At 54.4% G+C, this 15776-nt stretch overlaps 1 protein-coding gene and 1 pseudogene across 3 annotated transcripts in view; both read right to left on the reverse strand.

Moving 5' to 3' along the window:
- Positions 1 to 11692: 11692 nt before the first annotated feature.
- The window catches only part of Ap3s2 (adaptor related protein complex 3 subunit sigma 2), a 38396-nt gene continuing 34312 nt past the window's right edge, over positions 11693 to 15776 (reverse strand). For 2 of the 3 annotated variants that reach the window (XM_074061799.1, XM_020181186.2), the window contains 2 exons: positions 14742 to 14849; positions 11693 to 13235 (listed from right to left, as the gene is read on the reverse strand). In XM_074061799.1, the coding sequence (XP_073917900.1) occupies positions 13107 to 13235; positions 14742 to 14849 (237 nt within the window). In that variant the 3' untranslated portion in view covers positions 11693 to 13106. The remainder of the gene's footprint in view (positions 13236 to 14741; positions 14850 to 15776) is intronic. The other variant, XM_074061800.1, reaches the window with a different exon arrangement.
- The window catches only part of LOC141419245 (large ribosomal subunit protein eL27-like), a 28527-nt pseudogene continuing 27539 nt past the window's right edge, over positions 14789 to 15776 (reverse strand).

Genomic DNA, 15776 nt, shown 5'->3' on the forward strand with positions numbered 1-15776 from the left:
CTGCCCCGTGCTCATGTGTCTTTGTGTCTCTTATGAGGACACTTGTTATTGAAATTAGGACGCACCCAGCTATTCCAAGAGGACCTCATCTGCAGATGCTTAACTTATTTACACCAATGAGACTTTCCGAAACAAAATTAAGATCAGGAAGTGGACATAGCTTTGGGGACCACCATTCAACCCAGTAATCCCAATAGGGTCCTGGGGCCCTCCTCAGCCCCCCAGTCAGCCTCCACCTTCTCCCCACTATGGCTCACCTGGAGCACAACCCACCCTGGCAGCCACCCTGCCCCTTGCATCAGAGAGAAAAATCACCAGGTCTTCTGCCTGTCCTGAGCCCCACCTGCCTGGCTGGGAGACCTGCCCCAAGCTGTCTCCATCCCTGAGCTCCCTCCTCTTCCTCCCCCTGGGGAGACCTTTCCAGAACGTCCCCCTCAGCCCACAGGCTCCACTGGCCCCTCCACTGAACCACGCTGGCCTCAGCCTTGGGCTGGGATGTCTGCGTTGCTGACCACGCCTAAATTCTCTCATTCCTGGCTTCCACGACCTCGCGCTTCCCGCTCACTTCTGTCTCTCTGTGACGCACAGCACAGCGCCTCTCCCAACCTTGTCTGGGTATGGGGTCCCCTTTCTTCCCGCCTCGGTGTCCCACCCCTCCCAGGAGCTCACCAGCCCTGGTCTTCATTCATGGTCCAACTCCACCCCTAGACCCAGCCCCCCACCCCAGGCATCTGAGCTGGGCACCCTGGGGACCTGTGGGTACATGTCCTGATCCACCTGGCCATCCTGTCTCTGAGCACATTGCCATCAGTCTTCATCCCAAGCGTCCCTATTTCCTGTCCAACAACCCTGGATGTGCTCAACTCAGCCCCTGCCATCCCATGGCCTGGCCCCTCTCTTAGGGGAGGCCTGGCAGCTCCTCACAGGCCCCTCCAGCCTCCCCGGGACCCTCTTGCACTCATCACATCCTCTGCCAGCTGAGTGTCATTGACCCTCCCTCCCATCAAGCATTTACAATCCTCAGAACTGCCCCGTTCCCAAGGCCACTCCAGGCAAAGCATGGAGTCCCCCCACTGTCCACAGCGGGTCAGCTGCCTCTGGTCCTGGAGCAGCCCCTGCCTCTCTCCTCTGACAGGGGCTGGAGGCAGACACGACTGACTGAGCCTGTCCCTCCCTGAAACAGGAGTACAAAGCCACTGTCTGTCCCCAAGCGCAGAGCCTGGTGCTGTCAGGAAAGAAGGGCTGGGGACAGGGCTGGTGGGCTCCATGGGTCTGAGGAGGCTGCGGGCTTCACCCGCTCCACCTAGCCCTAGAGAGCAGCCCCGGGCTATTTCAGGAAGAGCCCACCTGTCCTTGCCGAGGTCATGGGGTCCCCTCCTCGCCATGCAGATCTGTACATGTGGCCGCAGGACTCACTGTCCAGAAGCTGAGCCACAGGCCTGGTGGTCAGTAAGGTCCACTCCACGCCTTGGGGGTCTGGGGTCTGTGCCTGGCTGGAAGTTGCAGGGAAGCGTTAGGCCAAAGTCCAGACCAGCATGGCTACCGTCAGGGTATGTGTGGGGTGACCGTGAAGGGTCAGGCTTTGGACCCCGGCTATGACACCTATTAGCCAAGTGACCCTGGCTAAGCAATATCCCTGTGCCTCAGTTTCCTCATCTGAGATAGCTACAGCACTTTGCCTCACTGGGTGGTGGTGAGGAATGAATGCACACCTTCAGGGAGTAGGGCTCGGTGTGTTCGGGCCATTTCCCGTGATTACGGCCTCATTAGGACGCCCTGGGCCCCAGGAACTCTGGCCCTGCCTGCTCCTTCCTGGTCCTGTAGTCAGGTGGCCCAGATCCCCGAGTCAGGCAGGGCAAGCCTGTAATCCCAGCACTCAGGGAGCTGAGTCAGAAGGATGGAGAGTTCGAGGTTAGCCTGGGCTGCATAGGGAGACCCTGACTCCAAAAAAAAACAAAAAACAAGAGTCGCAGAGTGACCCAGGTGGCAGAGCACAAGAGCCTGAGTTCAGCTCCCAATACCACCAAAAGAAAAAGGGTGGGAAGGCTTACAAGTCCTGACGCTATATTCTCACAGCCCCTGTGCCCCTCTGAGGCCCTCCTTCCCCCCCTCTCTTCTCCACTCCATCCCCACCTCCCTTCTGTCACCCGCCATGAGCTTTTGTTTTCTAGAATTTTCTGTAATGGAATCTCGTTTGTGGCTGTTTTCACTCAGAGTTGTTTTAGGATTAACCAAAACATGTAAAGTCCCAGCGCCAAGTGCACACAGTAGGCGCCAAGTGCACACAGTAGGCGTCAAGTGCACACAGTAGGTGCCAAGTGCACACAGTAGGCACTCCCTCCCCTCCACTGGCTGGCGGCAAAAGTGGCGGGAACCAAATCCCGGTGTCCCGGGACCAACAGCAGTGAGCAAGACCCCATGCCGGGGGCGGGCTGAAGGGGACCCCGTATCGGGGTACTGCCCAGCTCCTGGCAGCACCACGCCATGGTGACCGCTCAGCTCACCTGTCACTGACCAAAGCAAGTGACCTGGCGGAGCCTGAAGTCAAAGGTGTCATTGCGACAATGACAATTCCCACAGCTGCCCTCCCTGTCACCACTGCCCGGGAGATGGAGGCCAGCACGGGGCTCACAAAACTGTCCCGCCTGTGTCCCAGACACAGCTGCCTCCTCCCGCCAGGCTCCGGGTGAGTCAGGGTGTTGACAATGGGAATGGCTACGTCCGCCGGGCCCCAAGCGTCTGCTGACCTGGACCTCGGTCCTCTCCAGTCTACGTGGCTTTGTCCTCCGGGACCCCCCTTCCACAGACTTCCCGGCCTCTGTGCTGCCTACTGCTCCCAAACTCGGTGCACCCCATCCCGCTCGCACAGTGCCCGGCTCAAACGGGGCCCCATTTTCCACTGCCCCCCCAGGTCTCTCCTGCCTCTCCCTTCTGTGCCCTCCATGCCCAGCGACAATCCCCAAGTCCTGCCAGTCCCGAAGCTAGGACATCCTACAAACCACTCCCCCCACCTCCCACCCCCACCCCCCTGTCCCAGGGCCACCGCACAGGGTCCTCGCTGGGCTGGGAGACACTTTTCTTTCTGTCTTCACCCTTTGTCCACAGTGAAGCCAGGAGCAAAATGAAAACAGTCCCTTTCCCCTCCCCGTGGGACTCGCAGCCCACTCAGTGTCCTCAAGGGACACTGCAACTTCCTCCTGTCCTACCAAGCTCAGCCCCCTCCCACCCAGGCCTCCCAGCCTCCGCTCCTGCCCTGGCTCCTTGGGGAACCTTTTAGTCTGTGCTACGGTCCGTGTCCCTCAAAGGTCATGGGTGGAAATTTAACTTCCAAAGCAACGGGGCTTTCAGAGCAGGCACTCTTCTGCTTGAGCCACTCCCCCAGTCCATGTTTGCTCTGGTTATTTTTGGAAATGGGGTCTCACGAACTATATGACTGGGCTGGCCTCAAACCAAGATCCTCCAGATCTCGGCCTCCCAAGTTAACTAGGATTGCAGGCATGAGGCACCGGCATGCAGCTGGCGGCAGGACGCTGAGAGGTGATGTGATCACGAGGTTTTTTCTCAGGGTCAGTTTGTCCTTCCAAACCCTCCACCGTGCGATCACGCAGCACGAAGGACTTCCCAGCTTCCAGAACTGCAGGAAGTGATTCCTGTTCCTTGTAAGTCACCCAGCGTGAGCCTGACGCCACAGCAGCACAGATGGACTAGAGGCGTCTGCGACTGGGTCCCTCTCTGGCTCCATCCAGGTCCTGTGCCTCCTTCCCTCCTGTCACCCTGTCTGGCACTGCCACATGGCCCATGCACCCCGCTGGGCTGGCTAAGTCGCGGGCGCATCACCGAGCTGGGCTTTCTCCTGGGGCCGTTCCCCATCTCCCCAGGAGCAGTGAAGGGCAGGGCTGCACTGAGCTCGGTGCCGCGCACACGGCACCCACTTCGTCCACTGCGAGGGTTTGAGGGCCGAGACGAGCTTTCCCTTGTCTCCTCCACCATCGCAAGGATGGTGAGGGGTGGTGGTTAGAAAGGGAGTCAGGTCATCTGTGACAAGGACAGTCGTGACGGTAACAGTGGCGACAGTGACCTGGCATTTATTCAGTTTATACTGATTGAACCCAGGGCCTCAGTCTTGCTAAGTAAGCACTGTAATGGAGCCTACCCCCCAGTCCTTTTGGTTTTGCTTTGTTTTGGAAACAGGGTCTCACTAACTTTGCCCTGACTGACCTTGATCTCAGGGTCCTGTTACCTCTTCCTCCAGAGTAGCTGGGATTACAGATGGGAGCCACCACACCCAGCTGTGCTATTACCTTTAAAACTGAAGTCAAGAGCAAACTACATATCCTAAGTGAAGACCCCTATGAAGAGCCCAGGGCTGGTGACTCCCACCTGTAATCCTAGCACTCAGGAAGCAGAGGTCAGGAGGATCGAGGTTGAAAGCCAGCCCAGGCAAAATAGTTCATGAGACCCTAACTCAAAAATATCCAACACATAAATGGGCTGCCAGAGTGGCTCAAGGTGTAGGGAACCCCTGTGCCCACTTCTGTCTCTTCCCTTCCACTACCCTGACGCCTGGTGGGTCCATCTTGTGTATCTTCAAGGTTCAAATAAACCGTATCATACCACCCCCACTCCTGTGTTAGATTCCTACAAGTTGTTGGGTGCAGCTGTGGTTTGTTCTTTTTCATGACTGTGTAGTATTCCACTGAAGATCTTTATTTTTGCATTCCTCCATTGATAGGCACCTTGATAGTTTCCAGGTTTTGGCGATGCCGGTGACTCTCGTCTGCATTCTTTAGTGAACAAATGCACTCACTTGGCCTGCCTGAGTCACAGGGTCAGCAGCATATGTTACCTCCGGGGCTCCACCAGGTGACTTCCTGCCAGCTGAGCACCAGAGTCCTGATTAAGGCTCATCCTCACGGCCGTCCTCCTCACTGATCCTGGCAGCTGCCCTGCCTGGTCCTCACTAGGTAAGCTTCCCTCAGCGTGAGCCTGGGGCCGGCCTCCAGCCACTTACTGCCTGCCAGGCTTTGCTGTGACGCACCTGCTAGGAGTTGGCCCCTTTGGGGAAGGCTGGCAGACCCAGGGTCCTGGAGTACAGGGTCAGCAGAGGCAGCCCTGTGTTCTAGAGGATTTCTGTCACTGTGTCCTGGTCAGCTTGGTTCCAGGCTGTCCACCCTCCCTGCCAGTCTGTGAGGGCTTCCTGTTAATAAACCGACTTCCTGTGGGCTGCGTATGCTATGGGTGACTGAGGACAGTGCTCTCAAAGGGAGCCGTTTGTTCCCATCCCACAGGCAAGGAATTGGCAGCACAGAGAGGTTAGCATGGCACCCAAGGTCACACAGCTGGGAGCAGCAGAGCCAGGATTCAAACCAAACAGAAGTTTTATTCAGAGCTTTTATAGAGAGGTGCTTTCTCACACATTATTCTCAACCTTAAAGTGGGCAGTTAAGAGCTGGTGGAGTGGCTCAAGTGGTAAAGCGCCTGCCTAGCAAGTGTGAGGCTCTGAGTTCAAACCCAAGTACTGCAAAAATAAAACAACAAAAAAAAGAAGCCAGGCCTGGTGACTCCTGCCCAGGCTGGGTGAGCGTGGTGCTCCACGCACACTGGGGGCAACAGGGGGGCTTCTGCTCACTGAAGCATTGTTTATTTCTGGTGGTGTCACACGGGCCAGCGCTGCAGATACCCACAACACAGCAGCACGGAGTGAGGACGGAGCTGGTGGTGCACACACTGTCACATGGGACCATAAGGGCGTGGAAGAACTGAGTGGGTCTGGGACAGAATGACTGGGGAGAGGTGACTGTTTCAGCCGCTGGACAGGAAGCCTCAAGTCCTGCCGGGCAGTGAGGCAGCGTGGCTAGTGAGTGAGAAGGGCCCCGTGGAGCTGAGATGAGGCTGGAAGAGGCACCTGAACTGCTCTTGCTGAAAGCACTGGCTCCCTTCCTTGGCCCACGGATTAACTAAACACAGGAGAAAGCTTGGCACCTCTGTCTCCATTTTGTACCTGTTGTCCTTTGCTCGGAGCCATTCTCCCCTGCAGCCACCTTGGAATCAAGGAAGGACAGGAATGATGGAGAGCATCTTTGTTTTTTGGTTTTTTTTTTTCTTTTTCTTTTATTATTCATATGTGCATACAAGCCTTGGTTCATTTGGAGAGCATGTTTGTGACAAGGGACTGACACTTCTCCTAAGGAACAGCAGAGCCTGCAGGACAGACCACCCCAAATGGAGCAGGAGTGATCTCGTAGGAACCAGATTGCTCCCCTCAGTGATGACACCGGCAACGACTTCTCTGGAGCCCTTGAAGATCAAGGACTGAGATAATGGTCAACCAGGCTCCACTTGACCACTGGAACGCAGCTGTGACCAGGACTGTTAAACTAAGCATACCTTTGTCCCCTGCCCTAAATCTTTGTCCAGTTAGAGCTAAAGCTCACGTCTGCTTACCCTGTCTCTCCCACGGCCTGTCCCGAGCCGTGCACTAAACCTCCTTTCTCTGCCCTGCACCACGTCTCTTTATCTGGCATTCAGGGCCGAGTGGCCTGACCTGACATGCGGAAGCCCAGGAGTTTGGGCCTTGGGTCCAAGATCAGGAGGTGAAAGGAGGCAGAACAGTGGAGGGGGGGCCTGCGTGGGTTGGAGGTATGCAGTGGTGACAGTGGGGCCTGATGTCAAGCAGTATTTGGGGCTGCTGGGTTCCCAGGGAGGGGACTATGAGGAGAGGAGAAGCCAGGGGCTGGGAAGTCTGGGTTCCTGTCAAGGACAAAGCTGGGGACTGTGTGCCCAGAGCCAAGGGGCCAACCTAGAGGGACACATGGAATCCAGAGAGCTGTGGGACTGAAGAAATGGCCTGTTCTGAAGCTCGGAGCAGCTCTGCAGGGTGACATGACAAGAACGGGTTGTAACCTGGAGCTCTGCTCAGTCTGGACCCTGGGACTTCCTCTCAGCCCTCAATGTCATCATGCGCTTTGGTCGGCAGATGGGTGGCTGGTGGTTCCTAGGGCCAGTGCAGCCCAACTGGTGGAAAAAGGCAGAGAGAAGCTGGGGTACAGGTCCCCAGGAAGGGACCCTCAGCAGAAAATGTCCCCAAAGAGTGGAATCCGATACCAAGACCTCCCCTGTGGTCTGACTGGTGCAGGAGGAAGACCAGGATCCAGCCACACCTTCCAGCCTGGAGCAAGTTCTGGAAAAGCTGGTTTTGCCACTGGCAGCTCAAATCTAAATTCGCTTGGGTGAGCACTGCTCTAACAAGAAGGGGCTACTCCCCAGGCCTCTGTGTGGCCACCTCTGGCCTGCAGCTGGCACCCAGGCTGCCTAGGACAGTGGGAAGAGCCCTGGGCCTGTGGCTGTCTCTTGGCCCCATTTTACTGCCCTGGTCCAGAGAGATCGGGCATGGAAGGCCCATGTCCCTCTCACCTTAGTGCCTGAGCAGGAGGGGCCATGATGACCCACCAAGACACAGGTGCAATGGCCGGCCTTTCTCTGCCTCTCACTGCAGCAGCTGCCCGAGGTAGCAGCCTGTGGGTCCCCTCTTACCTCAGGAGAGACAGGGGCCACCCATGGACCACCTGTAGCCCTTTCCCATCCCCCAGAGTCGGGCACCTCCACTGTAATTGACCCGGGCCTGATTCGTGCCAGTTGTAAAGACAGATGCTCCGGACTTTAGCTTTTCTGGTTTCATCGTGGTGTGAAAGCAGTTAAGTATACTGTTGAAACCGTACTTTAAATTTGGGCTGTTGGAGTGGCTCCCGCCTGTAATCTCAGAAGTGGCAGTTTAAGGTCAGCCTCGATAAAAAAAATTAGGGCGACATCAACTCAATAAGCCAGGCATGATGGTGCATGTCTGTCATTCCAGCTACAAGGGAGGCATACGTAGGAGGATCACAGTCTGAGGCTGAGGCTAAGGCTAGCCTGGGCAAAAAGCATGAGACCCTATTTATTTAAATAATAACCTAAAGCAAAAAGGGCTGGGGGCATGGCTCAAGTGGCAGAGTGCTGCAGGGTCCTGAGTTCAAATCCTTCCAGTACTGCTAAAAAACTGGGGAGGAGGGAAGATCTTTTCTGGGTCTAGTGACATCCAGTAGTCATCAGTCATCTTGTGGGGTGGACAGCCACAGCCTGGTCAGTCACAGGACCACCAGGGAACCACAAAGACTGCAGGGTGGGAGTCCATGTTGACTTTTGGTGTTCTAGCGGTCAAGTGTCTTCAACACATTTGCAACTACGAATATTTCCAAGTAATGATGCATTTATCAGGGCATCATCCTATAGTCAGCCAGGAGGCATCTAGACTTTGAGTATCACCTCAGTCTGGGGAGTCTAAGAACCCCTCTTTTGTAAGTGTACCTGCCGGGCACGGTGGCACATACCTGTAATCCCATCTGCTTGGGAGGAGGTAGGAGGAGAGTTCAAGACCAACCAGGGCAGGGTTATTGAGTCCCTGGCTCAAAGACAAAAGTAAAATAAAAGCAAAGAGGCCAGGGACGTAGCTCAAATGTAGCAAAGAACCCCGGCATCTGGGAATTGCTTCACACAGTCATAGTGCTCCTTCACCTTTTCACCTTGTGGGTTCCCAAAGGACGTTCATCCTCCACAAAGCCAAACACAACCTCTAGCCTCTGGCCCCTCTCAAGTTGGGGCCGGGCCTCGGAAGTACAAGAGAAGGGGGTGCACCATCCTCAAGTGCTCCCAGGAGGCCAGGCGGACGTGAGAACCAGACAAAAACGTAAGGTTGGCGTATGACAAGCCCAAAGGCCTCACTACTCAAGGGAAGTGTGGTGTCCCTGCAGGGTCCCCAGCTCCCATCTAGGCCTGCTGGGCTGTCACACAGATCCTTGCCAGCTGCTGACTCCTTCCACTGTGCCCCATTCCTGTCCTCCCAATCACAACTTTGCTCTTTGGTCCTCAAGGCCTCATCACCCATTCCTGTAATGGGGTACCGGGGTTTGACCTCAGGGCCTCACACTTGCTAGGCAGGTGCTCTACCACTTGAGCCACTCCAGCAGCCCCTTTTTGTTTTGTTGAGGCAGGGTCTCGCTATGCTGGACGTAACTACCACACGTGGCCAGACCCTCATCGTAAGGCAAGCTTCCCTTGCTTGAGCTCTGCCACCTCCCTTACAGCTTTATCCAGCGAGCAGGGCCTTTGGACACGGTGTGCGGCCACACCGATGGGGCCAGGCCAGGAGCCGCTGTCCTTCCTCCCAAGGCCCTCGGTTACCACTGCCTGTTCCTCCTGCTGGCTGAGCAGTTGACCCTGCCTCTGTCCACTTCTGGTCACCACCACCTTCTGACTGCCCACCAACTCCCAGCCCTCTGTACATCTCCCAAGGAGGGTGGCCGCAGTGTTGTGTGGAGCTCCCTATGGTCACCCTCATGGCAGTACAAGGCAGGTACTTTCTATCACCCTTCTGATGGAGGAGGAAGCTTGGGAAAGCTCAGCAGAGCTGGACGGCCACCCACATTCCTATGCAGCCACTTAGTCAAATGACTGTGGCCCCGTCAGGCTTCAGCTCTGAGTCTGCTGGTCACTGGGGGACTTTGGCCAAGCAGCTGCAAGTTAGGGGCCATTTCTTCTTACACTCCTCCCCACAGAAAGTCCTCCTGACTTCAAGTCACTCCAATGCCGAGACATTTCACTTCCCCTGACCCTCAGGTTCAGTCCTTCTTTCTCATCCCTTGGACACAGACTCTGAACATCATCTTTGCGATGAACACTCATTCCTTTCCTGCCTGACACTCTCATGCAGCACCAACACCGTGTTCACCTTCCAACTCCCCTCCCAGCTGCATCCTCCCAGGACCACCGTCCCCAGCCCTCCACTACCTGCCAGCATCAGTCAGCTTTGCCTTCTCCTCCAACCTAGTCCTCCCCACTTCCTGTTTCTCCCTCGCAGTGCTAGGCACAGAGGGGGCTATAGGAATGAGTCATCATTTGCAGTTATTTATTGAGCGGTATGGACCAGGCCTAGTTCAGAGGCTGGGATGCAGCACAGGGTAAGACAAGCACTGGCTCAAGGGGCCCACACCCTTGTAGGAGGGAACAGTGTCGGGGTGTGTGAAAAGAGGTAAGGCCTAGGCAAGGCAGCAGCGCAGAAGTAGGGGTGCTGTCTCACATGCCCGTCTCCTAAGAGGAAGGCATGACTGTACTGAGCTGAGGTCAACCACCAAGGTCAGATGGAACATAACCCCCTCTCAGGAAAGCTCTTGGCTTCAGTGGTAAAGGCCTGGGGACTTTGCTTCCTTTAAATTGGGAGCCCGGCTCTGCTAGGGAGGGGCTCGATGACTGGAAGTCTTGGGCTGAAGTCAGTTTTTTCAGTGAATGGAAATTCCTTTTTTTTTTTTTTGCACTGGGGTGTGAACTCAAGGCCTATGCTTGCTGGGCAGGACGCTCTACCACTGAGCCACTCCCCAGCCCCATACTTCCTTTTTGGAAGAAGTGTTGAAATAGGAAAGCATTTCAAGTCTATGGAGAGGATTAATCATTTGCAGGGGCTGCTTCCTTATCAGCCGTTTTGCCCTCCAGGACTCCCAAGAGGGTAAAAGCCGTAACCCTCACCCTTCAGTCAATCTGAGCCGCACTTAGAAGCTGCTCGATGGAAGAACTTTTTTATTTGTATTTTTTTATTTGATAGAAGAACTTGAGTGGACCAGGGGCAGCAGCACCAAAAGCCCGGGACTCTGTGCCACCCCAGGGACTCTCACACCAGCTGGGCCAAGGGCTCCCACCCAACTCAAACCTAGCACCTAGCTTTGTAACTGGCATCTCAGGAGCAAACTGTACCCTTCTCCAAGGACAAACCAATGAGAGCCTCACACTTGCTAGGCTTCCTAGGCAGACGTTCTACCACCTGCACCACTTGCAGCCCAGGGTTCATCAATTTTAAAAACAAGCAGTAGGTATGGTGGCCCACAACTGAGATTCCAGCACTTGGAAGGCAGAGGCAGGACTGCATAGTTCAAAGCCAGCCTGCATTAAAGCAAGCAAAAACTATTTAGAAGTACTTATGGTTTTGTGACAGCAGCTAAGAAAGTCAGCTGGATTTGCAGGCAACCTCGAGCTTAAAAAACTAACTGTTCATTGTGGCTTGTCCAGGACTGTTGTCCAGGGAAGTCTATGCTGACACGGTGAGGCAGTGTGAGGCGCGTGATCCATAGTGCTAGGCAATGGTGTCTGGGACCCAGTGGTTTCTATCTGGCAAACATGTGAGATGACCACCATCCCAGGACATGCAGGACAGGCTACTAACCTTCCCACTGCAGCAGGGTGCTCAGTACCTCACCTGGTTCTAGAGCTGTGAGCCTCAACCCAGCACCTAATCCAGAGCTTCAGCTCTGTGGCTGAATGGAGGGACACAGAGACTTGGTCTGTGACTGGCCACTGGTTACCTTAGAAGGCCACACCTGTTTTTGCTAGCTTGTGAGACGTTGCTTAATCCCTCTGAAGTAGTCTCTTTATATATAACCTATAAAAAAAGGTAAAATTGGAAGAAGCCATCTTAAGCAGTGAAGGGAAAAAAGGACTAGAGCCAGGCAGACAGGTAAAGCTTTGGATCTTAGCTCCATGTGACCTAAAAGCAGGTCACCTAACCTTTCTCATCTACCTTCTCCAACTATAAAACAAGGATAAGAACACCTTGGTGGGGGACTGACACAGGGTCTTCTCGTTCCACTTCCCAGTAGATGCAAAATAAACACTGGTTTCCTTCTTTTATTCCAGTTTCTCATTCAGGAAACATGAAAGGGACATGAATGTGCTGAAATGACCCCTGCCCCACCACACACACACAAATCAAGCCTTTGAGAGACTGGCATTAGGGTTTTCCATGAAATCTATTTGCCTACACCCCCCTTCTCCAACCTCACAGGAGCCTGCCTTCTGCTCAACCTCCACCTCCAAGGTCACCAGAGAGGTAATGAAAGAGCGAGGACAGGACAGAGAATACGCAGACCAGACAGAGAGGCGACCAGCCTGACACATGGTCCTGCTGGGCACCACCTCAGATCTGCTTTGCAACAGTGTCAAGAGGCCTGAGTGTGGGTCCCCAGCTGGGAGACTTCCATGCACACGCAGTCAGCACCTTATTTCAAGGAGCAAGGTCATCCAAGACCCTGCCTTCGAGCAGTGCAGAAGCCCTACTCTGAAGGCAGCGTTAGGTCCAACGCAGCCACAGGAAGAGACTCTTCTCACATGGAAGTGCCCATGGGTCTCCAAAACCCTGGGAAAAGGTCACCTGGGACAGCAGCTCTGTCTGCACCAGCCTTGGCCAGCCAGTGCCAGTCCGGCCCCATGGCAGCCACGGTCCAAGTTCTCAGGCTTCAGAAGGTGGGACAGGGGCAGTGGGCTTCCTATTGATGGGAGTTATCATTCAGAACACAGCACCTGAACCTTCTGTCCCCAGGAGGAGCAAGCTTTAAACTTGGGAGAGTGGTTAATTCTGTGATGGTCTGCACGTTGTCGGCTTTCGCCTTCTATAGATGCAGGGCCTCTGCTCTGGGAGGAGGCTGTCTCAGCCAGGTAGGGGGTGTATGTGTGAAGGCACGCACCAGGTGTTATGATTTGGACTGTGTCTTACAGAGACACTTGTGGGGACAACTGGCATTAGGCCAGTCAGTGTGGGGAATGACTGTAGCAGGCAGTGCCCAAAAAGCTTGACTAAACAAAAGGATTCTGAGTATGACGACCCTCAGAGAGCCAGCGGGTAACTGTGGTTCCCTTAAGCCCTGCCCTCACCACACCCCACAGCGTCTCAACACAAGTGAGTGCTGCAGGACCTTGGAAGCCTGTGGTCATGAGGATTCCAGTCAGGGAACGTGCTCAGGCTAGTGGCAGACTCTGGGCAGCAGGCGGGCCTGCTCCATAAGCCCCTGTTCCCAGGGTGCAGCAGTGCATAGGCGGCCATGTGGATGAGAAAGCAGGTCTGTGGTGGGAGGCTCAGCATGCTCACACTGTGTGCACCTCAATCCCTTCCCGCTCCACGTCAAATGCTCTTCCCAAGCAGAAAGTTCAGGGTCCTGAGGCTCTGCTCCTCTAGGGCTCAGGGGTTCTGCTTCCAGACTTGACTGGCTTTGCTCATCTGAAGGACTCCACTTCAGCCCAATCCTCCACCCTCAGACAAACTGGGACAGGTTGGGGACCTTGATGTTGAGGTCACCGATGTTGATGTTGCGGGGAATCTCTGGTAGGTTCATATTTTTCACAGCAGACACAGCACGGGCAGGGGCTGCTGAAAGGCCACCCTGGGGAGAACGAGGTAGGTGAGACACTTTTTCAGTGTCAACTGCTCAAATTTTTAAGACAAAACAGAAGAAGGAGGCGTAGAACAATTTCAAATGGAGCACACACAGCAGAAGTTTAAATTTTTCCTCCCTATTCTGCAAAAGTAGCCAACAAAATAACGTTTAGGGTACCTGGAGCTTGGTGTGGGAACCCAAAGCCTGTGCTCCCGTTGGACCAGCTCAAGGCCATGTGCCCCACGTAGCTTTGAAGAACCTAACTGCACTTGGCCTGCGGTAGATCCTGACGAAGCCTTGCCGAGACACTCGGAGATGGCTGTCCAAGTCCTAAGAAGTCTCAAGGGCACTTTTCTAGTTATGAAACAAAACAGAACAAAGCCCTCTCCTCAAGAGGCTATCTTAGAGACAAATACAAAGTCACAGGGAAATTCTTGAAAGGAAAAGGAATGTCACTGCTTTAGGGCAACTGTTTGTCAACTTATGATGTGAGCCGGGAAGGGGCTGGCTTTGGAAACTTGGACAGCAGCCAGGAGGAGCTGTTACACAGAAGATGGGGTGCCCCAGACATGGAAAGACTGATAACAAAACACGAAGCCTGAGGCACCCACCCCAGCTCACTACAGCGTGGAACGAGGGGAGCAGTTGACAAACTCTCAAAATCATTTCCCTTTACTGACTGCTTTTGGGATACCTACTCCAATTGCACTTCAAGTATCAAGTCTACTTCTGTTTTCCAGACCCCTTGCCTCTGACTCACTATTTCTGGAAGCTTCCCAGCCTACATTTCTCACAGAACTACAGCTGCCACCAGTGGGACCGCCAGTCCTCATGGAAGAGTTCCATTACACGGAGTGAGGAAACTTGTCAAGATGCCAGGTACTTAGAGAAGCCATCCATACTGCTGTCTCTGCACGTGTGAGGGTTTACCTGTAAGCGCGCTCCATGGTAAGGCCATGGGAGGGGCACAGGACAGCTTTACTGTGAGTTCCTGTGTCAAGCTGAGTGCCACGTGGGTGGGCGAGAGTGGCATTTTAAACCCAGCCAACTCCGCTTTAGCTTTTTATAAGACGAACTGAAACCTAGGAAACTCGGAACTTACAGGCCGAAAGCCATCATGAGAAATGGCTGCCAGGAGATCAGGCTCAGCTCACGCAGCACCCACAGTGAGCGGAAACCACAGTGGCACCAGAGAAGGGGAATCTAGGTCCCTCCAGAGATCATGGTTCGAGGCCAGCCACGGTGGCTCTGAGAAAAGGAATTATAATCCACAAACCTGGGCCAAAACCATAAGCTCAAGTTGTTGCCCTGCTCTGCCATCTGCCTTTCCATTCCCCCTTCTGGCCTGACAGCTGAGGCTCAAACCTTCCTTGCTTAGTTTCCAGGGCTGACCTTCAAATCAGGTTGACAGATCGAGGAAGAAGGAAGCGGAGCAGAATCATTCCCCACAGCTTGTGAACAGCACAAGCAGTGCGCACGGCTCCCTCCGCCCAGCCCTCCACTGCGCCTCACCTCCGACTTCTCCAGCCTGTTCTGAGCCTCAATCTGAGCCACGATTTCGTTCATGTTTGTTTCCAACACCATCCCACCCATCACCACCTCCTGGAGGATGTAGTGTACCTAGAGGGAAAGCAGAAGAGGGGTCAGAGCAGTCTACAGTGTTGGGTAGCCATGATTCCCTGCAGCAGCACAGTGGTCAAACCTGACACCTGGCTCAATCCACAGCTCAAGACACCCAAGCCCCAGGTGCAGCCACCACAAAAGTCCCCCAACGCCAGCACATCCCAGCACCAAACCTCACATCGGCAGTCACACTCCACACAGGAGGTGAGAGCTCACTTTGGATTCCAATGAATCTTGTTTAAATCCTAGTTCTGTATTCATTAACTGGGTGGCCTAGGCAAATCACCCTTCCAGAGTCTCAGCCTCCTTCCAGGACCATGGGGCAGGCTGGGCGACATGACAAGTGTGAAAAGCACCTTGGCCAATGCCTCACATATCGAGTTTCTCCCTAATTTTACTGCTGACGCTGACAGATGTAAGTAGGCCCAGCCATGATGACAATCCCTATCAAAGCAGCTGAGATGGGGTCTTCCCCAGGTACCGTACATAAGGTGGATCCTCCAGCCTGTGCTCCATTGGAGCGGAGTGATTAGAGCGGAACGGAGCCCATTCCTGTGATCCATCCTCGCCATGTTTTCCAGATCAGATAGGAGAGTAGCTTCTGCATAAATACTTGTCTGAGCATGAGGCTTACATTTGGGCTCAGGGTCCATCCAACTACTGGTTCTCTAAACAAAGCTGAACTCCAGGGAATTCAACCTCAGGGATGGAACAGAGGTGACTCAGGCTCTACACTCCAGAATGTCAAGAACACTGGTACAGAAAGTCCTGGGCCGGTTGAATCAGAGGTGCCCACTGGGATTCCAGGGGTGGCACTTCATACTTCAAGTCATGCCAACACGACTTTAAGGTACTTTCAGTCAATTGGGGGTAACCGCAAGTATGACATTCTATTGTCCACTAAGGGCCAAATTACTGGAACAG

This window comes from Castor canadensis, chromosome 19, assembly GCF_047511655.1.
Source record: "Castor canadensis chromosome 19, mCasCan1.hap1v2, whole genome shotgun sequence".
In the NCBI taxonomy this organism is placed as follows: domain Eukaryota; kingdom Metazoa; phylum Chordata; class Mammalia; order Rodentia; family Castoridae; genus Castor; species Castor canadensis.